A 13112-nucleotide genomic window follows, 5' to 3' on the forward strand; every position below is an offset into this window, starting at 1 on the left:
TTTTTTATTAGTGTACGCCTAAAATAGTATTAAATCACGTTGATAATCAGTAGCGCCGACAGCTTCTTAGGGTGCATAATGTATATTTTATGTAAAATGACATGCTGTCCCATAACCCCATAAAACAAAGTCCCCGTACAGCCTTCAACAGACAGTTGGGGCAAGTGGTGTGAGCGGGCACCTACAAAGGCCGGCATAGCACACTTGGTGGTGGGTGTCCAAGACCACGCAAAGCCGCCTTTGTGCTGATATTTACACACAGCATCAGGTACTGTACTGATTTAAGGCTGAGTCGATCTAGGGGAGGTCCAGGACTGGTTAAAATATTTGGTATTGTTATTGGTCGTGAGCGGAAATCGAACTTGCGTCGCCAGGTTGATAGCTCAGTGTACTAACCAGTTGACTACTTCCCCCCACACACCCACAAAAAGGACAAAGACACCTCATATAGCCTTAACACACTGTTGGGGCCAGTGCTGTTAGCAAGCACCTATGAAGACCTGCACGGCACACGAGAGGTGGCTAACACCACGCCCGGCTGTCTGTCTCCCAGTGACGATGTTTACACTCCTCGCCAGGTATTAATTTGGGGCTGAGTCGACCTTGGGGAGTCCCAAGACCGGTTCGAACTCGGGCTGCCATGTTAGTAACGCAGCATGTTAACCGCTACACTACCGTTCCCCGCACACCCACAGAACACAATATAACACACAGCACAACAAACCAACACGTGGTACGGATTTAACCCAACAAAATCAAATCGTTAATCTGCAGCCCTTTATGATCACACTCCTTGATGAAGGCCTTCCGATGCTGTCAGTCACTGGGATTGTTTTATAAGGGGTCCCCGATATACGTCGCCACGATATACGTTGTTTCACACTGTCACGTCGCTGACTTTTTGAGGAACCCAATGTAAAATGTCCCCGCACATACGTCGTCACGTCGATTTCGACTCAGTTCAGCTTACTGTACAGAAAACGTGTAACTCCTGTCTGCTGCTTCTCAGCCCCATCATGTCCTCTCACATTGTGCGAAGCGAGTGCTCATTGTAATCGGCCTAATCCTCTCCCAACACCTTCTCCAATCAAGCCAATCAAGCCAATCGAGCATAACTCATCCACGCCTCGAAAATTCATACAAATTATAGTTGAAGGTAAAATCTAAAAAAAATGCTGTTTAAGATTCTGTGCTCTTATACTAACAATGTATTTATCTTCAAGTCATTAGCAAAATAAAAACGTTTTAAAGTGTACAGGGCTGCTTTGAAATGCTCATAAAAAGTTTTCAATTCAGTGTTTGTTAAATATAAATGCTGTTGAAAGGTCCTTGTACTCAGAATTGGTTGTGGAAATTGTATTGTACAATATAGTACAGATGCTGTACAAGTACAGTACGTATTTTGGTTGCTAAGTATGAAACACGTTTCCCTAAGTTACGCTCTCTATCCCTACCTTATTCCATTGCTTCTTATGGGAGAAATTTTACCGCTTTGAGTCGCATTACCGACTGTAATCACCCATAAATGTCTGTCCGTCCCGCGCGTGACGTCACTCCACATGAGGCCCACCCCCCCGCGTGACGTCACTCCACATGAGCCCCATCCCCCTCATTAATATTCATAAGTGGGTGGATTTTTACACCAACGCAGAGGAAGGTCGAGCTGAATTAAATCATTTATTACGCAGTCACTTCAAATATGATGTTTCTTTACAGAAAGTGACGGTAAAAAAATAAATCTACGCAGCACAGTGCTACATCCATGTTTTTTTCTGGGTTAGATCGCGTAAATATAAATGCCTCGCAGGCTACATCCATAATTATGGCTGTAGCCTGATGAAGCTGGTTGTAATTACTGGCGAAACGCCGTACAGTACTCAAATGATAAATGCTATGGGTTTACTCTCCAACACACCGGTGTGCTGAACTAGTAACTAATTGTCATGTTTTGTTTACGTGACAAACCGTACAAAGTGGTGGTGGCGGGTTTCACGACATTTATTTTGACGCGAACCCCGAAAAATCTGCTATGGATACGAACTTCTGTTTCCCATGCCACAAAAACACAGAGATCTGATGAAGGCTTTTCCACCATCAGTCACCCCACCTAACGCACATTATGGGTGGGGGGGTAAGAAGCAGAAAACCTCTCTCGGTTGTTTTTCTAAATGACATGTTAGCTGTCAGGTACTTCATCTGCTCCACTTCGCCAATTTAACAGAGATGAGCAAAAAGGGACAGTGAGTGAAAATCAAAAGGGAAACAATCTGAGACGGGGAGAGAGGGGGGGGGAGATGGGGGGAGATGAAGAGAGACGAGAACTCTGTGGATGGAGGGCTGCCAAGCCGTGCATTAGCGTGGCCTGGCGTCACACGCACATAACCAAACCCGCGGGACACACCACACACAACTCAACTGTTTACCATTGCCCGTCACGGGTTGTTAGACGCCTTTTTTAATATCTCAAATTCATTTATGACTGTTTACATTGCGGCAGCTTGGGCTGTAATGATTAAACTTCATGAAGGACTCATTTTTAGGCGCGTCTCGATGCGCTCACTCCGAGGCGAAGATAAAACTCCCTGTCCGCACGTTGATGGACGACTTTTCTCGGAAGGTGACCAGATGGTGCAAATTGTTGTGATATTTGCCATGCGCCTTGCTCCCGAGTGTTCAAATTGGCGTGCTAGTTTAACGCCTGTTCCTCGACGTTACTTTAGAAGTTAATAGAAACAGACACGCCGCGGTCTCGATTTTAATTCAAAACGCGAGAGCCAACACAATCGCGTGTATCCGACTTGGCCACAGGGGTTTGACTGGGAGGTTAATTTACCCCCCGTAATTTTTCTAATGGGAAATTAAATTCTTCATCTGAATAGTAAATGAGGCCGTGACGGGGGCCTGCCTGGCTGCCCTTTGCCCGACGTCTTAGGGCAGTGTCCCCGCGTCCCATCAACGAGGGCCCCCCAAACGTCCCCCTCGCAGAGGCGGCCCAACAGCACAACAAGAACCCACGAGTCTACCAGCAATGGCCATATGCCGCTTCATACGATTACGTTCATTATATTTCCATTGCGATGGAGATACTCTAGCCGCACGCCAGAAGGGAAACTCACGCGACACGTGTAAACTCCGACAAGAGCTTACATCTAATAACTTCAGGTGCTCGGTAGCTCTGACACCACCATCTGTGAACTTGGGGGGGGGGGCTTTTAAAACACTTGCGTTAATCCCACAGCCACGCTTGCCTGTGGGTCCCTGTGGAAATACTGAAGGATTAAGAGTCTCACACACACCGGCGACCCGACAAGGCAGGTTGGGTTGATTCACGACCGTCTAACACCTTTATCCACACAGCGGGGTCGACCATGGCCGACTAACGACGACAGATTACACAAGTGGAGGCCAACTCATCGTTCCTGCAATAACGTGGGCGCTCTGTGGGGTGGGTGGGAGGCAGTGATCAGACAAGAAACGGTTGACTTCGCATGGTTGTAGGGCCTCACTGCGAGGTGGTTGTAGGGCCTCACAGCGAGGTGGTTGTAGGGCCTCACTGCGAGGTGGAGAGTGAAGGGATAAGGCCTCGTTTCCTTGCTCTTGCAGCAGCATGGCCACGTGTTTGTTGTTGTTGTTCTTCTCACAAATGAACACCAATACCTCCACGAATCAAAGCTACTTGGGTCCGTCACCGCGCCTGCTGTGTTGGTGCGCGGAATCCGACGTGAGGCTTCGATCTGTAACCGAGCGAGAACCAGGTGATGCGGTTTGTGTTGCCGGCCCTAAACTCGGCAGGGTGGGGGGGGCGCTACAAAAGTCGTCGACAAAGACGACGACTCCCCGGGGCTGCTGCTGTTGTTATTATTCGACGCCTCACGAGAGCGCCACCGTCAGGAGGCCCACGGTATGGCAACGCATGAAGGTGCGAGGTGGAGGCCACCACCCCCGCCCGGCTGAGCCGTCACGGGAACGTGGCACCGCCTCGAACACGGCGAGGATGACGTGCGCAGGGCACGCGCAGTGCAGCGGGGCACGTACAGCCAGCAGGGCACGCGCTGTGCAGCGGGGCACGCGCCGTGCAGCGGGGCACGCGCCGTGCAGCGGCGCACGCGCCGTGCAGCAGGGCTTGTGTGTGTATGTGTGATTAGGAGGTTTGTTTTTTGCTATCAATGAAGTCGCTGTATAGCAAATCCGGGCAGATTAAGTTGAGTGGCTTGCCTGAATGTCACGACCACCAAAACTCGGGACGTAAAACCTCTCTGCTCTGCCCTCGACTGAACTCACACAATGAGATACACCGTCTCTCAGGGTCATTTATGATTACATGCCCTCATAGAATGATATGGTAAATGCCAAATAACCTTATTACCGGAATATGCAGTTGTTAAAAGTGTGCTAACCTTTCAGAGTGAAAGTCAAAACCTCTGCCTGCTTCATTCTGCCTGCAAAAGTATCTGCATTATTCACAGCCTCATCATTGCCTCTCGGCCCGACCCCCACACTACGGGGCGGAGAGCGGAACTGTCATGCAGCAGGTGCGGGACAGACCACAACAACATCAGCAGCAGTGGCAGCGGTGGTAGCGGTGGCGGTGCAGCGGCCTGCTGTCGTAACGTTTCGTGGCACGAGTTCGCGGGGAAGTTTCAAAATCGACCTTCCGCTCACCAGTTTAAGATCTCTTGAGCGTGGTGAGGCCGAACGGCGCCGCCGGGATTGCGAGTGGCAACACTGTCGGCACTTGCGAGTTTCGTTGTTTTTTTATCCCAGCGAGTGCAACCCCAAGCGCTTCTCACCACCGCTGCTCTGGGACTGGGGTAATGAAACCCAACCTAGCAGACGGGTTCTCCTCCACACTCAATACACAAAGGGTAGTCGAGCGTGTCAAAGTATAAACAATAATGATAATGTACGGCCCTCTGACAGTTAACTGCTGAATGAGGGCCTCCCCATGCCCGTATCAATTATGGTTTTTTTTTTGACCATACATAATCACACTTGTAAATTATGTTCAAATACCACTTGCCACTGATGTTAGCCGTGACCAGGGATCAATCTCAGGTTATCGGGTTTCGAATGCGGTGTACTGCTCCACAGCTCACATTTCAGTGTCTCAATTATCTGTGCCAGCCACTTTGACTGCCGTTGTTTGGAAAACGTTGGTGCTGACATGACCGATACTTCACCCACGGTGCACCGACCACTGTCCACCACCTTGAGGTACAGGTCGCCTCTGGGTAGCCGTGGAGCTCCCCAAACCTCTTCTCCAGTAAGTGACAGGACCTGACCACTGGTTGGTCCATTGTGGTTTACTGTCATTAAACATTCATTTCGAGAAATAAAGCCAAATATATAAACCGTGATGGTGTTCACCATCTCAGATTCGCTGACACAGTCATTCTCGCAACAATTGGATACGTGCCATCGCAAATGAGCGAAGGACCTAAAATGTAGGCTGTAATATGTTTGCTGAACTAAAGGAAATTACAACGGATAAACACAACAATCTAAATGTAGGCATTTATTTAAGGCAGACCAGGAACAAAGGCGGAATATAAGCGACATTAAGTTGGGATGCTTTTTGATAAATGCATTTTAAGTGTAAAGCAACACACGCATGCAACGTGCCTTAAGATGTGTTTTAATCATTGCATATTACCTTCCACAACATGGAATGGAAACATGGTTCTGGCAAACAGCATTAAACAAAAACATAAAAGCACGCAAAACTTATTTTTTGTTTAGTTGCCCTTCCACCGCACTTCCGATTAGCACGGATGGCTACGTAAGGTGCGAAATAAATCCAACATACATACATACCAGAGATCCACGCTAGGAATTATACTGCGAGGCAAAAAGAGGAACACATGGATCTGGGAATGGTTATTAACATGTCTCTAATTTCAAGGGGGATCGGACAAACCGCTAGAAATGATGATAGCTGATAGACGAGACTGGAGATGGAATGGCAGCCACAGAACGGAACACACCCAAGAGGATGACCAGCCCAGAGAGGCGGCGATGAGCTGAACTCGTGCGCGAGCACAAAAACGATTGTGGCATCATGGGACAGTGACGGATGGCTACAATGTGGGGAGGTCTGCATCCAGCAGTGGATACATAACGGTCTGATGTTGATAAATTTAAGTTATAAATACTTTGGGAACACCACGTTAGCTGTGCTTGGTGAATCAACTGCAGTGCAGCAGCTTAAAGCCAACGATCGTGTTATTCAGAGCAGCATCATTACCAGCGCTACACCACAGGATTATCTGGGAGGACACCTACTGTTCAAGTCCATGAATAAGTCAGTCGCTCGAGTTCATTTTTCGAAAAGCGCTTGATTTACCAATGTTAGTGTGAAACCATATATCATCCTCTGTTCTCACTTTCTGACAAATTTAACAAGAAACGTTGCAATATTCTTGGTTCTTTCGGTAAAGTCACGTAGAAGGGAAACAATAAAATAATAAAAATATAAAACAATAAAATTATCACGACGTTTCGACTGCAACACAAGCAAACATCATCAGGTGTGAAAACCACAAGAAAATTTGAAAAAAGTGGCGGTTTTTCTTGTGGTTTTTCACACCTGATGATGATTGCTTGTGTTGCAGTCGAAACGTCGTGAGAATTTTATTGTTTTATATTTTTATTATTTTATTGTTTCCCTTCTACGTGACTTTACCGAAAGAACCAAGAATATGAATCCCTGCAGTCACGAAAGCTTTAAATCAAAATTTAAACGTTGCAATGTTCGTGCCCCCAAGTGCTGGAGAGACCCACATGGGAGGTGGCGCAGATAAGAAATGAGCTACGTGTTCATTTGCATAAACTGCTTTGAAAGAAGGCTATCGGTTCACGTAGCGGCAATTGCCATTGACTGATTATCCTGCTAGTCGCATGTATAGTGAACGCGTTTATGAGAGGAATTGCTCCCCGGAGCCGCAAAGAGGCCCAGGAATTCAAGGTTGCACAGTCGCCGGAGCAGAACCGTCCGTAAGGCAAGGGCATCTGGGGGAGCGCCATCTCTCTAGTTTCGTGCCACGGGATCAGCGCGCTGACAGGCTGGCGGATGGCGATACCACTGGGAAGTGCTGGCATCACGTTCGCTTACAGGATGTCACGTCTGCTGTGCTCGTACAACAACAGCCTTCTGTCTGGGCAAGAATTTTCCAAGTTTCTGCAGCAGAAATATTAAATTTCCATACCGTGATGAAAGTAGATGCTAAACCCTTTTGAGAGCCCACCACCTACATGTCTGCCTCCCCCCTCTCATTCTCTCCGTGCTTCTGCGTCTCTCCCGTAATTTTATTTGCAGCTGTCATAATGTCATCCACACAGTAAGGCTGTCAAGAAGGCTACGAGCCCTCCCACGTGACTCTCCGAGGTTTGTTGTCTCCACATTTCTCTACATTCAGGTGGAGGGCGACTCTCTACCCCACCCCCACGTACCCCTTTAGCGAGCCTCCTCGCCAGTGTCATAACGCCAGGATTTAGAAGAGAAACCGCCCTACGTAGCTCCTTGTAATTCAGAAGAATTTGAGTGAAAAGCGATCTAAAGAAAACGCTTGCACAGACATAATATGGCAACAAACAGCACAAGAAAGAAGCTGTCAAAATATCCATGGGTCGTACGACCTTCACCTTTGCACCCGAACCCCGAAACAGTGAGGGCTGTTGCACGTTTTGTGGAGCGCGCCCAGAAACGTCAGCCAAATAAGCTTTTATATTCACACGCTAACATATCGGGAGTACACCGCAATGAACGTGAATGATGTTGTATCCTCAACATTATTCATACATTATATTGCTTCCCAGCTTTAGAGCGGCACGTAACACAGGAAATAATTTACACATTTCAGCAACAAGCTTGGGAGTAGTGGAAAGTTGCTTAGCATAAAAGTATCGTCTAAAATTCCCTCTTACCTTCCTCATCTCCTTCACGTCATCGTCACATTTCTCCGCCCCTTTTTTCCTTCCTCTCTCTTTCTCTGTCCTCATGGCCGACGGATGCCCCTGTGCTCCCTGCAGATTCTCCTCGGCGCAGCAGCCGAGGCTGGTAGTGCAGCCCATGTGCAGGTTTTGTGTGCGTGCGTGCCCGTCTGCACGCAGCTATCACTGCACGCCAGCCCAGCCCAGCTCTGTTCCCTCCCCTCTGTGGCCCCCTGCTACCTTACACCATCACGGCGCTAACGAGCTCTCCCTCTCGCTCAACTGCGGAGTCGCTGCTGATCGATTCACACTCCCGGCACGGCTAACATCTTCAGTGTCGGAGCGAAGGATTCTGCCGAAAGTGTGCCCCTGCAGGGACTCCACGCGGTATTATACGCTCCGGGATGAAACTTTTTTTTATTCTTCTTCTTTCGGTGTCCCACCCATGTGCTCTGGCATGAGCCATGCAGGCAGCGGCATGCCGGCCGCAACCACTCACAGGTCACTTTCCCCAGAGGTGCACCCGGCTCCGCAGGCGAGCCGTGGCGCGAGAGCCACGCACGCGCTGCCTGGCGAGACGTCGCTGCCAGAGATTGTCCGCGGGCCCCCCCCCGCCGGTGCCTCCCGGGTGGAGGCGTTCGTAGCTGGCTCTATTTGTACAGATGCAATCTGTGCATCCCTTTCCAAACATTCCCCGTTTGATGCAGAGCAGTCGGTGTTAAAGTGGCTTTGAGGTGAACTTTTCTCAACGTTTCACAAAATTCGCACTGGCTCATGGTTACTGAAAGAACGCTGGAGGGATCATTCTTTAATTCATTTTTGAAGTTTAAGGTTGTTTTTTTTTGCATTAAACTGCTTCAACAATCCACGTCGAACCAGTGGCACTGCGAACACATTATTTGTCGGCACTGCGTCGGCAATGGAGCGTAAAGACGGATAAATAAAAACACATTCGTCAATAGCGCTACTTTAAACAGGGGAATATTACACGTAACATTTTACATTTTTGGGCAATTTTGTTTCAAAGTAAATTACTGTGATGTCCACTCCACACCAACCACAAATGAGCCCATAAATCAGGCGAAATGGGCTGCACTGGGTTAGAAGAGTAACCCAGTTCCCAATTGAGAGTGAACAAAACTTGACAATGTGGCGGGGTGCTCACACACAGCTTCGCTCTGCTGCCCACCCGCCCCCCTTTTATTTACCCGCACTCAGAGTAACAGCGGCGCATGTGAGACGCGTTGTATCAGACGACGTTCCGTGAGAGACGCTCAGTGTGAGACGATGCACTGTGTGAGACGCGCTGTGTGAGACGCGCTGTATCAGACGACGTTCCGTGAGAGACGCTCAGTGTGAGACGATGCACTGTGTGAGACGCGCTGTGTGAGACGACACGCTATGTGAGACGCACTTTGTGAGATGCGCTGTGAATGACACGCTGTGTGAGACGACACGCTATGTGAGACGCGCTGTGAGACACACTATGTGAGAGAGACACGCTATGTGAGACACACTGTGTGAGACGACGCACTGTGTGAGACGCGCTGTGAGACACGCTATGTGAGACACACTATGTGAGAGAACACGCTATGTGAGACACACTGTATGAGACGACACGCTATGTGAGACGCACTGTGAGACGCGCTATGTGAGACGACGCGCTATTGGAGACACACTATGTGAGAGAGACACGCTATGTGAGACACACTGTGTGAGACGCGCTGTGTGAGACGCGCTGTGAAAGACGCACTGTGTGAGACACGCTATGTGAGAGAGACACGCTATGTGAGACACGCTATGAGAGATATCGCCTTACGGAGTGGGAAGGCTGCGTGCAAGCGGGCGCCTCGTGGGCGTACGCTACCGGAAAGAGGGAGAGTTCAATACCCCCCCCACCACCTCCCTCGTGCATCTCGCACCGGCAGCTAGAGAACAAGGAATGCGTCCCGCGCGCCAGAGTCAACACACCTCCCTCTAATGCACCCCGACGTCGTCGCGACACCCACAATGGAAGCGGTGGCGGCAGGACTTATGATGTCAAATTGAGGTTATAATAGACTTCCTTTAAACGCTTTGAGAGGCGCTGAAAAAGGGCTTCGCAGGTATAGCATCAGCAGCGATGAAATACCAGAGTTCATAGGCATAAAAGGTAGCTTGGGGGAAAAAAAAACGTCTGAAAGAATTACTGCCCACCATTTCTAATTAATCTTAACACAGCATGGCATTTCCCATTACCTGCTGGTTGTAATTTACCAAACGCTATGCCTTCAGCAGTGGGGAGTACAAGCCGGTCGTTGGAACTGTGTGCTTCTACACACGTGCACACTTGGATATCTCCATTTCAATACTGTTTGACGTGCCCCCTCCATCCACGTGTATACCTGTAAATGAGCTGCTATGCTGACCTCACAATCCCGCACCTCCGATTACCACGGCTGGCTACATACGGTGCGAAAGACGTTCAACATACATACATCCAGGGTGGGGGGAGGGCGAGTTAAATTCCTGACCAGGGACTGGATTTGACATCTTAAGACATTAATTCCCGCTTCCACCACAGTATCAACGCACAGTGTATGTCACTTGATGTTGTTGCGGGTGCCGTAAAGATACGTTCAGCTCCCACAATCATTGCGGCCCTGTGGCTCAGGCACGTGCGGAGGAGAAGTCGGTGGAAGTGTGATTCTATAGCTAAAATGAAGTTGAAGCACCCAATCATGTGGGAAACGTCCGCACACAAGGGAAATAATGTCGCATTAAATGTTCGAAACGTGCCCTTGTCTGTATTACGCATCTAGAAACATTTATCAAATGTGCCTAGCGCAGACACCGGCATCACACAATACATGCCTTTAGACTTGTCAACATTCCATCATGTAATGCACTTAACACCCCTGGCCTAAGAGATGCTGCCCTATTTAGCACATTTCACGCACGGCAAACGCTGCCCGAGTTACGGCTAAGTGCTGCCCCCCGAGGCAAGCGGCGTTGGGAGCAGCTAAGACGCCACACCATTAATCCCCACCAAATGAAAACTGGTAATGCCCTAATGAATGCTCCAAAACTCGTACCGATGATGAAGCAGGAAAATGCATTGCGGATACAAGCGGGAAGATTAAGGAGAAACAGCAAGAGGCTGCTGTTTCCACAGAAATGTAGGCAGCTTTGTACTGTGGCCTGAACAACAATAAAGGTCAGGTTTCAACACTGCACGTCACCCCAATGAATCTGACAAATTGTTCCTTTCAAAGCGGGCCCAAGGCTGTGGGCTCCCAGCAAGGCGTGCGCACGGCGCTGCGAGCACGCTGAACCGAGGTGCACTCACGCCCACGACACCACAGGATGATGCGGCGCTATGATCGAGCAGGCGCGGCACACGGCCATACGGCACGAGCGCGGAGCGGCAGCGGCGGAGGCGGCGCAGGCGAGCAGAAAAACGTGAAATGCTCTCAAGATGAGACCGTCTGGTTTTCAAGTCTAATTTTCTAAAAAAAAAAAACCCACCCCACGTGTAATTCTTTATACACCCTAAAAGGATTTCGGTACAGAAAGCAGACACTCGCTTCCTGTAATTCGGTGCCAATTTTCGACACTCTGTTCGAGCAGAGAGCTGCTTCTATACGTCCTTCCAGATTTACAATCGCAGATTCACGTGTGCACAAAGACCAATATCCCCCATGTAGCCTCAATAGACTCTTGGGGCAAGTGCTGTTACCAAGCACCTATGAAGGCCGGCACGGCACACGAGGGGATGGGTGGCCAGCACCACGCCCGAGCCTCGCCTTTGTCTCCATTGTGGCGATGTTTACACATCGCATCAAGTAATGTACTCATTTGATGCTGAGTCGGCCTAGGGAAGGACCAGGACCGGTTCAGATAATCGTCACTGGTGTTGGCCGTGAGCGGGAATCGAACTTGGGTCGCAGCGCACACGCACGCAGAAAACCACTGCAGGGTCCGCCCGCTTCCATGAAGCATTCACCCAATGTGGCTTCACTTACGCACTGTAGCTGCTGCGCGCGCGTTGCAGGAGAGCAACGGGCCCAGGTGCGTGGGTCCCGGACGCGTGGATGCTGTCAGAATTCACGGGAGCCCGATCAAGCGGCCAGGTTTAGGTTTTTTTTCACCATCACGGTGACGCAAACGAACGTCGCGCGTGATGCTTCGCGCTCGGCCTTGTCACTCGCGCGCTTGGCTCTCGCGGAGTTTTTGGAAGAAGGGGAAAAAAAACGAACGAGAGGCGCGGGAAGGCAATTCAACGATCTACACACTTACGAACTAACCTATTAAAATCCTGGCTCAAACTACGGTCTCCCCCGCACCCGCACGCAGTCATCTTCACCGCTGCTGAAGTTGATTTCCCATGCCGATCCTTGCTCAGACACAGCACCGCAAAACACGTGTGCAATCCGGCAACCCCCCCCACACCGCCCACACTGAACTGAATTTCCATAACTTTTAAGAGTAGATTCTGGAAAAAATAATTATGGAGAGTAGGGCCATGTTGCAATTTCCTTGGTAAAGAACTGTGTGTAACATTCTTTTCCGAGGCCTGGTCACGTCGCACAAAGCGGACAGGTGGCCGTGAGAGTCTCAACAACACTTCTGCAATCTGAATGCCGTATTTACGACCGCGAGAATGGCGTATCCCGTGCACCGAATCACATCCCAAGACCGCATTTCGCTAAGGTGTGACAAGCGTAACAAAGCGCCCACATACAAAAATGTGAAATTGACCAGGTACCAAGTTCCCAAGTGCTCAATGGGAATCTCAGAATGGATTACACCTATAGAGCATGCAGTGTCAGTCTGTCACTTTGCCTCTCAAAACAATCTCAATAGTGATGATCATAAATTTTGATTTAAAGCTTTCGTGACTGCAGTAATTCATATTCTTAGTTCTTTCGTTCAAGTCACGTTGAAGGGAAACAATAAAATAATAAAATATATATTTGTATTGTTTCCCTTCAACGTGACTTTACCGAAAGAACTAAGAATATAGTGATGATCATGTCGGCGAGCTGCGAATGCGATCGCAATGCAGGTGAGATTCCGTGTGCAAGGCAGACTGCTTGAGCATCCAGACTGGGCCCTGACACATGCTGCTCTTGATGTGCCAGTGACACAGACCAGGCCAGCCCGGTACTGGGCTATAATGACTTCTGCCTGCAGATTAGCCG

The 13112-nt window shown here is 49.3% G+C and overlaps 1 protein-coding gene across 5 annotated transcripts in view; it reads right to left on the bottom strand.

Annotated features, from left to right (window-relative positions):
* The window catches only part of LOC116941107 (tensin-3-like), a 91275-nt gene that overhangs the window by 73172 nt on the left and 4991 nt on the right, over positions 1-13112 (bottom strand). For 3 of the 5 annotated variants that reach the window (XM_076066043.1, XM_076066044.1, XM_032951751.2), the window contains exon 1: positions 7924-8430. The exons of 1 other annotated variant lie outside the window; for it this stretch is intronic. In XM_076066043.1, the coding sequence (XP_075922158.1) occupies positions 7924-8070 (147 nt within the window). In that variant the 5' untranslated portion in view covers positions 8071-8430. Of the gene's footprint in view, positions 1-7923; positions 8431-13112 lie in introns of those variants that run through there. One more of the 5 variants, XM_076066042.1, reaches the window with a different exon arrangement.

Source organism: Petromyzon marinus, chromosome 10 (assembly GCF_048934315.1).
Source record: "Petromyzon marinus isolate PM22_M1 ecotype Great Lakes invasive population chromosome 10, UKy_Petmar_22M1.pri1.0, whole genome shotgun sequence".
Classification (NCBI taxonomy): Eukaryota; Metazoa; Chordata; class Hyperoartia; order Petromyzontiformes; family Petromyzontidae; genus Petromyzon; species Petromyzon marinus.